The sequence below is a fragment of the Malaclemys terrapin genome, chromosome 7 (assembly GCF_027887155.1).
Source record: "Malaclemys terrapin pileata isolate rMalTer1 chromosome 7, rMalTer1.hap1, whole genome shotgun sequence".
NCBI classification, from domain to species: Eukaryota; Metazoa; Chordata; order Testudines; family Emydidae; genus Malaclemys; species Malaclemys terrapin.
In genome coordinates this window covers 9,415,894-9,431,452 of record NC_071511.1, presented here as the reverse complement: position 1 = coordinate 9,431,452, position 15,559 = coordinate 9,415,894, and the positions used below count along the sequence as shown (strand labels likewise).

The 15,559-nt window shown below is 39.8% G+C and overlaps 1 protein-coding gene across 1 annotated transcript in view; it reads left to right on the top strand.

Moving 5' to 3' along the window:
* Positions 1-14,942, top strand: part of MDFIC2 (MyoD family inhibitor domain containing 2) — a 60,196-nt gene extending 45,254 nt beyond the window's left edge. The window contains exons 4-5 of the mRNA XM_054035570.1: positions 7,983-8,204; positions 13,682-14,942. Coding sequence (XP_053891545.1) covers positions 7,983-8,204; positions 13,682-13,941 — 482 coding nt within the window. The 3' untranslated portion in view covers positions 13,942-14,942. The remainder of the gene's footprint in view (positions 1-7,982; positions 8,205-13,681) is intronic.
* The last annotated feature ends 617 nt before the right edge of the window (positions 14,943-15,559 follow it).

Here is a 15,559-nt window from a genome sequence, read left to right as displayed (position 1 = left end):
GTGTGCAGCGCTTTCTGAAAATTGGACCCCTTCTATGTTTCATTTTGGGCACTCCGAATCACTAACCACTTTGAAAATCTTGGCCATAGAATCTATTCCCAATACAAGAATAAGGTGCAGGGAAGCCCCTTCGTGGCAGTTAGTTCCAATCTCTGGACTGGCTTGGGAGCCCTGCCAAACCGCTATTAACTGGCTCCTTCTGCCCACTGGAACTGTGCATGCCACCGTGCCCGCATAGGCAGAGCTAGCGTGGAGTACAGTGCAGTAGTCCCCTGTTGTATCGTAGCTCTCATTGTGACTCCTGCATGGCATGAATTTCACTCTTTGGACAAGCTTCTGCCACCTTTACTCACTGAGAGTTGCACTTTATTCCTTGATTAGTCCCATTGACTTCAGTGGGGATTACTCCAGAAGAGAGGCACTACTCGCTGTAAGGATGGCAGTATAAATATTCATATAGTGTGGATAGCCATGACAGGGGTGGCCAAACTGTGGCTTGCAAGCCATATTTGGCTCTTTTACCCCATTAAAGTGGAGCTCACAGAGCCTTCCCCCCACCCCCATTCTCCACCTACCAGACGGGGGAGAAGCTCAGGACCTCTGCCTTGCAGCGGGGTGGTGGGGTAGGCCTGATCCTGCAAAGACCTTGTCATCAAATCAAATCACACCGCATAAAGTTAAGCACATGCATAATAAGCCTCTGCAAGATAAGGGCCAGGGAGAGGGGGAAAGGATATATTATAATCTGACCCATGGTGCACAAGTATTTTTATGTCACCAGGTGGGAAGGCTTTGGTACTAACCCAATTGACTTTCCTCTTTATTTTCCCTCCTATATCCATCTATTCCTCACACATTTCTTGCATTCCGCATTTGCCTCCCGCTTGTTTCTGTGCCCAGCTGTTCTCACTTCCTGAATCTAGATTAGTAAAGGGAAGTAAATTAAACCATTCATTGAACAGATTTCAATATTTTAAAAAACCCCAAAGCCTCAATTTCATTCATCACATTAAAATTCAAAATGAATAAAAAATGTTGAAGGTGGAAAAATGAGGGGGTGGGGTTGGGTGTTTCTTATTTCAAAACCAGTTAAAGTTATATACATATATTGGCTTAATTAATTTTTAGAATATCTGTATAATTTGTAAGAAGTATTAATGGAACTGGATGGGATGGGGTTAATCAACACATTCCTGTCAGACTTTAGGATCTGGGCCAAAATGTTTGGCCAGCCCAGTGATAGACTTATAATGAGTCAATAGAAGACTTTACAGTCTATTGGGTCACTGATTCATGAACTAAGAATTTATGTGATGGGGTCAAAAATCCCTCCTATAGAGATCACATCATTCGCTTTACCCTTCCAACAGCAAAACCCAGTAAACCCAAAGCTTCTGTGCATTACTAATCCATCATCATAAATCAGAAGAGAGGAGCTCTCACAATGTCATGATAAGCCCAACATGTATTTACAGCCTTGCTTCCATGCTGCAAAAATAAGCATGTAAATCCCTTGTATCCTAAAGCCTGCGCCCAGTAAAATATGGTCGGCCTGAGACAGTAAAAATGGCCATGAATATGCTCTCCTTTAACAGTTGGGTTTAGAATAGTTGCAGCTCTCTCTTTCTTTGAAATTAATCAGAACAGTTCTATTAAGGTGTGTTCCCTCAAAGTATTCACAGTGGCAATGAGTAAACAGGGAATGATCTTGTGCAAGATATGGAATTTCAGAGTTCTTAATGCACCAAAATACAGTGAGATTTAAAGGACCATAACAGCAGGACCTCCTCACCTAAGGTCTTGTTGCTCTGGGAGGAGTATGCTCGCTAGCCAGCCTTTAGACTGCGCTGGGGGAGATGATGCCCATCCAGCAGAGGGCGAGGAGTTCTATACAGCTGCCCCTGCAGTGACTGGCCCCTGGAAGACATCAGAGATAATGGGCCTGCTCCTCTAGTCCCCCAGAAGACCTGCCGCAGCAGGTAAGATATGGAGGCAGGGGGCTTGGTGGCAGAATTGCAGGACCTGCCCCATCTCCCCTGAAAGGCTTCTTTGCTGAACAATTCAGAACCTCAAGTGAAGTTCACCTAGTGTTTGGTACTGAGGATGTGTATGTTTAGATTCTTGGTAAGATTCTATAACCTTCCCATATTCTCATTGTAATCCCGCGGACTCCACTTCTTTCCCAGCCTTCAAATTCCCTGTACCTCCGTAAGGCAGTGGCTGTTGGGAAAACAGACCAAACTGAAGTCAGTTAAAAGAGCTAGAAAGTTCCACCTTTTCACATGGCAACACAAACCTTGGCTTTTGGTTTTACTTTTGCTGTGACTCTATTCAAGCCAAGTGAGCTCAGTTCAAAACATTAAAAATACAAGAGTTATTTTCCTTCAGGTCCAATGTAGTCCTGCCTACTTCATCTAGGGATTGAATGGACATGGCACATAGCTATTACAGTGACGGGTGCATGATAAATTAGATAGACAGAATGACAGAGATATATGAAATAATGGGATAAAGAAGATCAGCCAGGCATTCCCTTTTTAACCTTTTCTCCTGATACAAGAACATGGTGACTCTCGATAAAACTAAAAAGCAAAATATTTAAAATTTATTGGAAATTTTCCCATAATACATAATTAACCAGTGGAACTCTTTGCCACATGATATTAAGGCAAAGATCTTAGTCTGATTCTAAAAAGGCTTGGACATTCATAGGGATATTAAAAACAATATTGGCTTTAATATTAAAAAATGTATGAGAGATTTCAACCCTTATGCTTTAGGACTTATGCCAACCACTAACTTCCTGGGCTTAGGAAGAAACTTGCTCAATAGGGATGCTATTTCAAGATTGCACGATGGTGGTGGGGGCGGTTAACACTTTCCTCTGAAGCTTCTGGTACAGTCTATGGCTGCACAGACGGACCTGAGGAGGTATATGAGTAGACAGAGACTTCTTCATCAGGGTGCATTTCTTTCCCCATCCCCTCTTGATTTGTTTCAGTGGATAGTTTGTTGAAGTTGATTTGACTGTTAATGGGTATATGATAGCTATGCTACACACATAGTTAGAAGGTGGCAATGGGGTTTGACCTCCTGCCAATCTCTAATGGTAAGTTATTTTTTATATTCACATTTCAAATTGATGATAAATAACATCAACTATACATAATATATTTTAAAGATTATTTGGCTTCATTTATTTTTCCAAGCACTAAACCGATTACTGACCATTATAGTATCAAACTATTAAAAAAATGCTACCCACTTTTTTATGCTGGTCTAGCATAATCTTTATTTCTTTAGACACTTTGTGCAAACATTAAATTGATAAAAGACATAATGCAGATAGACCCACAGCTGAACTTAAGGTAATTGCATAAAAATGAAATGGAGATCTATAACGGTACACTGCATTCTCCCCTATTGCATTGTTTTCTGGAAGCAAGGAACCTGCTGGTCATAGCAAGTTGCTTGCTATGGTGATTGCATCGTGACTCGATCTAGCTGTACAAGATAAGTATAACATTACTTAGGGGGAGAGTCTGACACCAAAAATGTACTGTATTTTCAAATATCAGAGGGGTAGCCGTGTTAGTCTGGATCTGTAAAAAGCAACAGAGAGTCCTGTGGCACCTATAAGACTAACAGATGTATTGGAGCATAAGCTTTCGTGGGTGAATGCCCACTTGGTCGGTTGCATCCGACGAAGTGGGCATTCACCCACGAAAGCTTATGCTCCAATACATCTGTTAGTCTTAAAGGTGCCACAGGACTCTTTGTTGTATTTTCAAAGATGTCGTATTCTTCAAAAAACAGAGAAGTCCTTGAGTGGCATCTTTTGTTACTCTTTTGTTTGACGGTGCTGTACTGAGAAATTCAGGTTGTGTCTATGCATTTATATTTCTAGTTTTGATTTCTCCTCAAACGCACTTCAAGGATAAAACTTGACTTGAAGCACAAATACTAGCCGTCTGTGGATGCAGTAAATGTTAGACTGGCACTTATTGACTATTTCCATCTGATTTTTCAGTCTAGTTCCATTGAAGGAATAAGTGTATTGTGAGGGCGAGTGCATTGTTACATAACAGGGCAAAGTGAGCACTTGACATATTTGTTTTCTTATTAAAAGTAAAATCCTGCTCAGATGTTAGGGGGAAATTTTGAAAGGGTCCAATTCTCAACCTGGCCTCTATATTTGCAGTCAAACACTAGTTTGTGATCACCAACAAATGCTGGTGCAAATGATAGAAATCAAAATTTTAACTAGACTCCATCTTGCAAGCAGCTCTGCATAGGATGGACTCCTGGATCTGCACATTCTGAAATCAGTGGGTCTCAGAGTGGGTATGGAGGGGTCTGCCCATATGGATCTGCTTGCAAGATTGGGACCTGAGTGACCTGTGAGAGTGAATGTCTTTTGCACCCACAAATCAGGTAGTTGTCTAAATTCTATCCCTTGTGCCTGCAATTGGTCATGACCATCAACTGTGGGGGAAACATTGATTGTGTCTAATGTGGGGGAGGGATAGCTCAGTGGTTTGAGCATTGGCCTGCTAAACCGAAGGTTCTGAGTTCAATCCTTCAGGGGGCCGCTTAGGGATCTGGGGCAAAATCAGTACTTGGTCCTGCTAGTGAAAGCAGGGGGCTGGACTCAATGACCTTTCAAGGTCCCTTCCAGGTCTAGGAGATAGGATATCTCCATTTAAAAAAAAAAAATTACTGGCCTTTTTTGAAAACCAGGCTTTCAAGTGAGAATTTGTTTTAGAATTCAAATGAAACAAAATGTACTTTAATGTAAGAGCCAATATTTGTTCAATTGTAGGTGGGTCTATCATCAGCAACTCATAAAAATAGATTCACCCACATATGTACCTACATCCACATTTTCATATCTATATCTGTACACCTATATTATAGTTTGAACAAGATGTATATGGTAGTAAACCAACCTGCTTCTTGAAATACTTGTAACTGGGATTAACATATCAGTTAAAACAAAATATGACCTGAGGGAAAATGTCACTGATTCTAAGTCTGATTGAAATCAATGGGAGCGTTACCTTTAACTCTTATCGAAGCACAATCAGGTTGCTGGTGTAGAGACTTCCATATTTGCCTGTAACACTTTCACTTTCCTGAACATGTTCTAACATTTCAGAACATTTCTGTAACCCACAGAAAACTAAATTCTGCTCAGATACACCTGTGCAACTCCAGTTTAAGTCAACACACTGGATACCAGAGAGTACTTATCACAGTACTTATCAACGAATATTCAGGCGCATGACTTTTATTTGCTTTGTCAGATAAGTATAGTGTGGACTATGCAATAAAACCCATGTCAGAGAAAAGCTTACTGATATGTTAGAAGTAAATTGCTTCCTCCAGAGATCTGATACCTCTATTTGTGCATCCTCTTTTTTTTTTAAGCCTCTCCTACTTGGAGATACTACATAGTACAGTGTCATCAAATAAAAATGGCAGAAACGTTTTTGATTAGTCCCTCATCTATGTAAGGTGGAAAATGCCAGTTCGTGCGCTTGTAAATACACTCCAAGATAATCAATTTTACTGCATTCTGGACTGACCAGGCTGGACAATGAATCAATATATGTTCAATTTTATGCAGTTGATGTGAAAGAGATGGTTATCTTCAGGAAGGGTATATTATTAAACTAGCAAAATCCCCTTTCAAACAAGCCCTCCCCTGTGCTGCCCCTCACACTTCGGGAGGAGCTCCCCCTAAACACCTGCAAAGCTCCCTCATTGTCCTTCCTCAAATCCCTCCTTAACGTTTTCTTTTGCCCTGATGCCTGCAAAAAACTTAACAGCCAAGCTTGGGTGTGCTGCAAGCACTGTCTAGTATGCTGATCAATACTGCCTTATTGTTTCCTTGTGCTCCTTTGTCTGCCTGAATTCACCAGTTGTCTCTTGTTTTTTGCTTGAATTGTAAGCCCTTTGGAGCAGAGACTGTCTTTTTGTTCTGTGTTTCTACAGTGCCTAGCATGATGGAATGGGGTGCACAGCAGGAAAGAGGGGAATGGGGTTAACATGAAGTCATGGGGGGAAATGGGGTCCTGGGAATGGGTGGAGGAGAGAATGAGGGGAACAAAGAACCTCTGGGGGGACGGAGACTGGGGGGACATGGTATGGGGAAAGGGGGGCACACAGAGCCCATGGCATGGGGGCACACAGCCCCTGCCATGGAGGGAAGTGGGAATGGGGTATACACAGAGCAGTTGGTATGAGGGGGAAATGGGGGACCCTGGGTATGTCAGGAGGGGGCAATGAGGGGCACACGGAACCTCTGGCAGAGAGGATGGGGGAGAGTTGCAGGAAGTTCCTGAAATGGAGGGGGATGAGAGGGTGCATACTGGAAACTTAGTGGAGGGATGAAGGGAGGCAAGGAGCTACAGACGCTATGGAGTGTGCACCCCTTAGTAATAATAAAAATAGTTTTACCAACAACAGCTCAGCTCCCTTAGAAGCCTATGTGGACAAAGGAGGGATTTTCACTCCAGAGTTCCTTCGTAGCGTACCTTGTCTTCTTTTTAAAAAAGGGCTCAAAGTTAAAAAGTAAAATATACAGCCCCGTACTTCAACTTTATATTCTCCCCATGTTCTTATACTTCACTAACCTCTAGCCAACTTTTTGGTCTCTGCGAATTACTTCGTGTACAGGCAATTTAAATTACATGCAGGCTGACTATGTGTGATAATTTAAACTGATTGTTAATTAATTCTGTAAGTAAATAGCTACTGCAATCTCTATAATCATCAAGGTTTCTCTAGCTATCAACCTTTTCCTTAGCTGCTCCTTATTATACAGTACGGAGCAAAAGTATGTGGGGGGGGGGGAGGAAATGACATGCAGGATCTCTTTCTGGATCCTTGCGGCAGAAGGCAGCCCAGCTTCTTGAAAACCTTTATGGCTCTTCTTAGAATTAAATGTTTGCAAAACTGAGCTGTTTGTAGAGATTGATTTTCTGTATATAGCTTAAGAGGAAGCATATCATGAGATTTAGGTTAGATAAAAAGTAAGGCTTTGTGTGATGCGAGGTGCCAGCATTAATCAACTGGAGATAAGAGTTGATGATTTTATATCATCCCAGTACCAGTGAGACTGACTATTAGTGATGTTTCTTGGCCCCTCGGTCACTTTGGAGAGCAGGTAGAAAGCAGATATCAGAGCAAGTTTACTAGTGCCTGAGACATTCCTCAAGGCTAGACTGAGCTCAAAATTATCTTAAACTATTCCCTAATTGGTCCTTAAAATTAAGAGCTATTTGGAAAGTCATAATTTTCCCCCTGGTTTTTAAGCTGCATCTCTCACATCACTATAGCCCATCTTTTAGTCCCCAGAACTAGGACATCCAAGGCACAAATGAAAATGAAGTCCTGAAACACGGCATAAGGGTTCTAATCAGAAACCACCTGGCTCTCTTTGCAAGAAAATTATGAGCCATGGCAAAAAAACAAAAAAAAAAAAAAAATTTGTGCTGTCTCAGCTGCACACAGGTACCACCTACATGCAGTTGTACATCATGTAGCTGGCTGCCAGTCTAAAGAAAACAGTGATGCAATTGAAAACTAGTAAGATAACTTTTTTGCCTCCTAGTTGACTGCCAAGAATTATAGTTGCAACGGCTAGCATGCCACTCCAATTCGATTCCATTTGAATAAAAGTCTGTATAGCCTCGTTTGATCACGCCCCATTGAAGTTGATGGTAGTTTTTCCACTGAATTCTCTGGGTGTAGGAGAATACCTTAAACTGTAAGCCTGCAAACCCTTATTTTTTGAATACACTTTTCCCAGGCAAATATTCCCATTGAAGTCATTGGGACAACTATGATGAGTAAGGCCAAGGCTGGGGAGTAAGGGCTTATAGGATTGGGTCCACAGGTTGGGAAAGTCTGAAAATGTCATTCCTTTGGTCCATTGGCTTAGTACTACATGTAGACCTTTTATTCCCTTCCCCCAGATAACCAGCTTACAAGTGAAAAACATAAAGACAAGAAACCTATGAAAGGTATTATGAGTTCAGTGTCGGAATTCAGCATCACAGACGCTCCATCCAAGGACACCAAAAATGAGAAGAAATTGTCAGACTCTAGTACATCATCATTATCTTCCCTTGAGAAGTGCAGGACACAATTCACCTACATCGAAAATGATGCATCAGTTCATCAGAGAGACAGTGATGGTATGTTTTGTAAAACAGATTAAGTGTAAGCAGATTTCTAGATAATATCCGTTTAAAGAGTGTCCTGAAACACCTGCTTAAACATTGGACAGGAAGTTAAAGAATCGAAACTAAGCGATCGTGAGATGTCCTAGAGATTGTTTACTCTAGACTTGGGAATCTAAGGAAGATTGCTTTAAAGTGCCCATGACATGAGGGTTCCTATTGCCGGGCCACAATACGAGAATTTAAGTCCAGTGGGGACATGTCTGTGCATGGGTCTTAGGAAATAGTCTTGCTCAGATATATATAAATAGGATGCTCAGTAGGCATTGGAGGGACAGACTCCTTCTCCCTAGGCAGCAGAATAGCATTGTTATTGCTTCTGCAGCTGCGCCTAAGAGCACAGAACACCCCTTATGCACAGTGGCTTGCCTGCTGGATCCATATAGTTGTGGGTCCATTCCTTCCCCCTTCCCTTCCCCTCCCCCAGTCCCAATTCTGCCGCTGTGAGCCTGCTGCAAAGACTCTCAGAGGATCTCAGTGAAGAGGCCTTTTCGTATTCTGCCCCTACTTATGCAGAATCCAGCCTCCTGCTTATGCTGCTTTCAAGCCCTGATTCGACAAGGTACTTAAACATTTGCCTAACTTTAAGCCTGGTAATAGCACCACTGACTTCAATGTGCTTAAATATAGGCATGTGCTACTGAACCTAGGTGAAGCATGGCCTTAAGGCTTTTGATTCTGGCCTGCCTTTGCTAGCCAATATGACCCCATATCTGCAAAATACTAATGTTTATCTCAGTACGTCACATGACTGGGTTTTTAAAAACTTGTTTTCTCCCAACTTGAAAGCAAAATGCTATATAAGGCTGTTAAAATACAGAACTCGCATGGCTTTTGCATACTTTGCAAGTGCACCTCTAACCCAAAGAAATGTTCGCCCTTTCTAAAAGGAAATGTATTCGGCTGCTGGTCCAAAATTTGCGTGTGGCTATTATTTGGGGTTGTTTTTCTTTCATATGAACAAAACAAGTTATTTCTTTCTCTTTCATTATTACACAAGTCATTAATGTGCCAAGACAATCATTGGCTTTCATAAGAATTTCACTAACCATCATATATCCATGCACCAAAGCAGAACACCCAGGTTCTGTAGACTTAGTACAGACTACATCTTGTGTAAACCAGCATAACGACACTGAAGTCAATGAAGTTACGCTGATTTACAGCAGCTGAGGTTCTAGTCCTAAATATGCTCCTAGACATATCTGTGATGCTCTTGTTCCTTGACTAAAGTTCCTTATGTGGGCATTTTATAATAAAGCTGAAACATGTCAGCTATATCATGTTAATGATCCTTGCATTAAGAACTACTAAGTACAGATCAACACAATAAACCACAATGCTCCAAAGGAACCATTATGATATATTGTATCACTGATTCTGTAATAATTGTAGTGCTTCATATACTTCTAGCGATAGCAGAGTGCATTCAATCTTCTTTAAAGAGGTGAAGTAGTTATTCCATTAAGGGGGACTGATCCAGCAGTTCCAACACAAATTGGTGTTTTACCTGGGTAGTGATTACAGGATTGGTCTCGTAAATTGTTACTGGTACACAGGAGTGGTACATATGTGAAGTCAATAACAGATTTCACACAGTTAAAAAACGAAAAGCAAAGGAAATTAACGAAAACAATCTGTGCTCAATTAAGAATGTTAAGAACTGGACCTAAGCCAAGAAAGGCAAGGAAACTCCAGATTTGTGTTTGTCACTGAACACTTCATTCAATCTATTCTGACTCGTTATTGTAGCTGATTATTAGGCACACATATGGCCAATTCCTATTCTCTGATACAGCCATGGAAAAACCCTAAAGCCAGTGAACCCCACTGAAGCCAGCAGTGTTACCTGGCTATGACTGAGAGAAGAATTTGGCTCACTTTGCAGAAACTGCTCTAGGAGAGTCTGATCCATAATCCACTGATGTCAATGGAGAAGAGGCCCATGGCTTCAATGAGATTTGGATCAGGCCCATACCGAGACTCAGCAGTATGAATTAAGGATGGATTGACATCCACAAGCCACGAAGAGCAAGAAAATGTAGAGCAAAGGCAGACCCGGAACACTATTAAAAATAGTTCTTTTGTGGCAATTAATCTAATAATGTAGAAATTGAGAGCTGAGGTCATTGTTCTCACTGAGATAAATGCAATAATGCCTTTCACAAGCAGCAGGGAAAACAGAAGAGAAAACAGGAGATTGCATCTTCTTTTGTGCAGTTTGTGGCTAATTTATTTTCAAATATATAAATGAATGCATAGGAATGGATGCTTAATTGCTAATATCTATTATTTATATACATTACTCCACTTAAAACAGAACAAAAAAGCCTCACACATGCAGATTTTGCAAGATGTGTTACATCCATTAGCACAGTTCATGGTGTATGCTCTGATGGGAATTTAAAAGCATCTTTACTGCACATCACAGACTTTGTGCTGAAACATTACTTTATTATTAAAGTCTTGTGCTTGTTCTGTGGTCCCTTTCCTGGGCAGACCCTTAAGAACTATATCTATTCTCAGAAGATTATGTGAGCACCAGTAAGGTTAATAAATTCAGGAAAATCTGTGTTATTAGAAAACACATCTTATTTTTTTATTTTAGAAAAAAGCTGAAAAGATCCCTAATTGCTGTATTATTTTGAATTTGATATATCTTATCAAGGTGCAAGGGGGAAATTTCATAAATATAAGATACCTAAAAAGAATAGTCTTAATTACACCATGGACTACTGGATAAAATGATTACATTTTCTACACTGTAAATTTCATACAATTAAATGCAGCAGTGTCACCTTATAAAATGTTTCAATTTTCTAATTATTTCAGTTCATTTACTCAGAAAAAAATATAAGCATGAATTTACTAAGTATCACCAAAATCTAGTCATTCTCATTCTACAGAACTGACTGGGAAGTTAGTTGTGCTTGTCTGAACTTAAATAGATCTTGACATATTGAAATAAGTATTAAAATTGATAACATTGCCAATGATATGCTACTTACGGAAAGAATTTCAATCACATGCTGTTTATTCTTTATTCTACCTGCTGAATAGACGTTTTTAAAAAAAATAAAGACGTTGGAGTGATTTTTTATTTTATTTTATTTTAATCAAGGAAGCTTTAAAAAAAATTCTTCTGGAAACTTTCTGGCTGTGAACTTCTCAGTTAACTTCACTGGTCATGTTGCATTATGTTACATGATATATATCACGCCACAACAGGACAAATGCTGCTGAGTAGGATCTGACAGTTTGTCATACTAGAGCAAGAAATTTGATAACATCCAATATTTTTTCCTGAAAGTACCAGTGAAAACAATTCTCACTACTGAGAAATATTTTCCTTAAAAAAATAAAGAAAATAAAAAACAGTTGAAAAGTTTTGGGCCCTGATAATTACTTGCGTTGATCCTTCAGGAGGAAAAAAAAAAAAAAAAAAAAAAAGACAGAAACCTTTGTTGATAGGCATTACAAGGTGCAGTCAAGTGTGGGTTCTGACATGGTATCACCACAAGTATAGCTTAAGAATAACAACCAACAGAGAAAGAGAAACAAAAAGCTGAATGAGCAAGGGAAAAGGTCATGTTAGGGTTTCTGAAATAAGTGAACGCACTGGAAGTGCAAATCATTGGCAGAATCCACCACACTTCAAACTGCGTCTCCGCCAATTTCCAAATAGTTCAGATTTGCCTCTGAACACCTTATCTTCCTTCAACGCTAACAAATGGGAGCTGAGCTGTTTGGAAAATCGGGCTCCAATTCTAGGGGCCAAGCACGGGGAAATCAGAGCCTGGGTGAGCACATTAAGGCAAACTTCTGGGGCATGTTATATATCCTGTAAGTATGAAGTGGCTGCCAAAGCACCTGCAACATTACAGGACAGGTTTCAAAGTAACAGCTGTGTTAGTCTGTACTCCTGTTCTTATTACAGGACAATTACTCTAGTCATAAGCTAGTTCTTCTGGGGCTGATGCTTGCTGATATGTAAGAGTTACTCCCTTACACAATGCTGGAAAGAAAACGACTTCCCTTTAAAATGTATCTTTCCTAGTTGATACTCTTTTTCCACATTTTTTTCCCTTTTAAAAATTAACAAGCATGTGAATTAGAAGGTGAAAAGCCTATTTAAGAGAGAGGGTGAACTGTGACCCCGGGCAAAGCATAGAATACCAAACTGCAATGTGTTAACTCTACTCTGTACTCTTCCTTTTCTGCCCCCTTTTTGGTAAGTGTTGCAAACTAGCATTCACTGAACTTCACTGAAAATTGAAGCTAGACAAATTCAGACTGGAAATAAAGGCATCATTTGTTAACAGTAAGCGTAATTAACCATTGGAACAACTTACCAAGGGTTGTACTGGTGTCTGCATCACTGACAATTGTTAAATCAAAACTGGATGTTTTTCCAAAAGATCTGCTCTGGGGAAGTTCTATGGCCTGTTTTATACAGGAGGTCAGACTAGAAAATCACAATGGTTCCTTCTGGTCTTAGAATCTGTGAATCTATTAAATCAGACTCCTTATAAAAATCAGACTAGAAGCATGTGATTAATCTGTGCTGTTTTACACCACTCCACAAGTGAGTTCTGCTCTCACCCATAAATTCATCTAAATCCTCATCCATCTGCCATAATTCTGTGATTCAGCTATACAGCATCATATGCATCGTAACTGACCCTTTCCACCTGAACAACTAATAACTAAGCTTTTAGCAGACTTTAAGGACCTGATCCAATTCTCACTGAAGCCAGTGGAACTCTTTCTGTTGGCTTTAGTGAGCATTAGGTCAGGCCCTAAAATGCTTTGATGGGCTGACAGCCCAGAAAAATATTATTTCAACACCAGGGGCCCAATCCTGAAATCTTTACATGCAGGCAAAATCCCCACTGGAAGTTTTGCCTTCAGAAGGGGTACAAGATTGGGACTGAGGATTTCTACATTGAATTACAAATTCCTATCTGAAAAAATTAAAATCTATTCTGTAGCTTATGGCAGATGCTGTGTATGAGTGGAATTACTGGCATCACACTAGAGATATGATTGTGCTTTTTTGTAATAATGTAGTACAATGGAGAGTATCCTCATTGAGTGAAATTCACGCCTATGCAGAGGGCCAGCCCAGGGCATCAGCCCTACTTAAATCCCTCTGTACAAAGGTGAGTTTCACTCATATGGAAAACTTTCATCCAAAAGATGGTGGGTTTTTTTTCTATCCAGACCAAACACCACAGGACATCATTTTATGTAATATGTTTTACTGCTGTAATTTTTCAAAATTATATTTTAAGCTTAGTTTGTAGTCTGCAGAGATCTCTGACTTCTGGGTCTCATTTAAATGTAGTTACATCTGCCTAAATTTGGAGTACTATGGTAGTGAATCAAGCCCTCTCTCTTTCCTGTATCTCACTCTTTTTCTTTTTTCTTAGATGAATGTGCATCTCTTATCCTGGCCTGCTTGTTCTGCCAATTTTGGGACTTTCTTATAATGCTGCCTAATACCTGTGAAAATTGGTTGATAAATATGTGCTGTCCATCCTATAGATATCACCATACCTCCAGCGAAAACCACTCCAACAATGACTGTAACTGTGACTGTGACATTGATTGCAGCATTTTTGAATCCTGTCACGAAACCAGTGAATGTCTGGAACTTGCCTTGGAGATTTCTGAAGTCTGTTATCGCTAATAGGAAACAATTGACAGAATTCCCACAAACTGTCTGAATGGAAACTGACACAGTAAAAAGGATATAAGATTTTTTAAATAATTGGAGTGTTTGCTAACCAGGGCTGTGTGCATTCTCTGATGTCCCTTTGGAAGAACTGTATAGCATTACCAAAGAAAATTCTGCTTGTATGATTTCACAAGCCACTGAAGCCAATAAAGAATGAAAACCTGTTTCCTACCTTGCAACAGATGAAAACAAAATTCCTAAATACCAGCTGTGCTAATTGCTTTGCCCAGGGTCAGTCTCATGCTTTTATAAATCTCTCTATTGCATTCAACATGGATTTCCCTCCATCCACAAACATAAGACACATTAGGATATTCTTTTAGGAATAATATATATTAAGTCATCTTCCTAATGGATTCATACATAAACATGTATTACATATTGTGGGGTATTATTAATAATGTATGCTATAACATCATTTTATAATTAAAAATGTATTTATACAATCTCTTAAAACACACTTATATGCTCAGTTTAGGTAGAAAAGAAAATTAAGTGAATTAGAAACCATGCTAGATGTAATTACAATAAAGGTCTCTAAAAAATCTCCAGTGAATTTTGAAGAGGATGCATTTTAACAGGGTACTGCAATTCAACAGTGTATTAATGTGTGTGCCTATCATTATGTAATATCAGGTTATACCTATTGTTCATTAGTTTAGGAAAGAGCTCCTTAATTCTAATTAGCATTAATAGAAATTGAATGCACACTTCTAGAGGAGAATTTCCCTACGGATAGCCAGTAACGCTTTTTCCCAATTTTTGTTTGTATGATTTTTTTTGTAAAGAGCAAAATATTGTAAGCAATAACAGTATTGGGAAACAGACAGGAGTGCACAAAAGATAAAAAAATGCACAAAAGATAAAAAATGACAGTATCCAACTTGGAGGCACTTACTACAGTCTGTAACACTCTCTGTATTTTTCTTTTCTGATAATGGGTCTGATTAATAAAAATGAAATGAACATTGTACATTACACGTGTGACAACAAAAGGATGGAAATTCAGCTACCAAGGGGCGGAGAATCTGCATATTGAGCAAAAAGGAAAATACAATAAGTTGCTCGTTCGTGTGGGAGGTTTACATACTGAAGCTGGCCTGCCCTGTGGCAGCATTTGCTTTCTATGTGCACTCACAGATTTCCAAGAAAGCCCACTGATTTCAGTACGGAAGAAACAGAGTGCCTATAGGGTCCAAAACAGGCTCGTTGTGGAAAGTGTACAAGATCAGATCCTCATCGGGTACAAATCAACATAGTTCCATTGAAAGCAGTGCAGCTATAATGCACAGTACGTCTGTACTACACGGGTTGTGACTGCAACTCAAGCAGACATATTCTAACTAGCTTTAATCTAGCTAGCTCAGATCAGTGACGCTCTGGTAGTACATGCTTCGGACCAGTGCAGGCTAGCTCCACAAAGAATTACCCAGGGTACCACTCCAGTAAAAGCTAATTTGGGTAGGTCGACTCGAGCTGCAATCACAACCCATGGCAGTACAGATACCACCTGGGATTACAATACAGACATACCCTGATTTATACCATGTGAGCATCAACCCTGAAATTT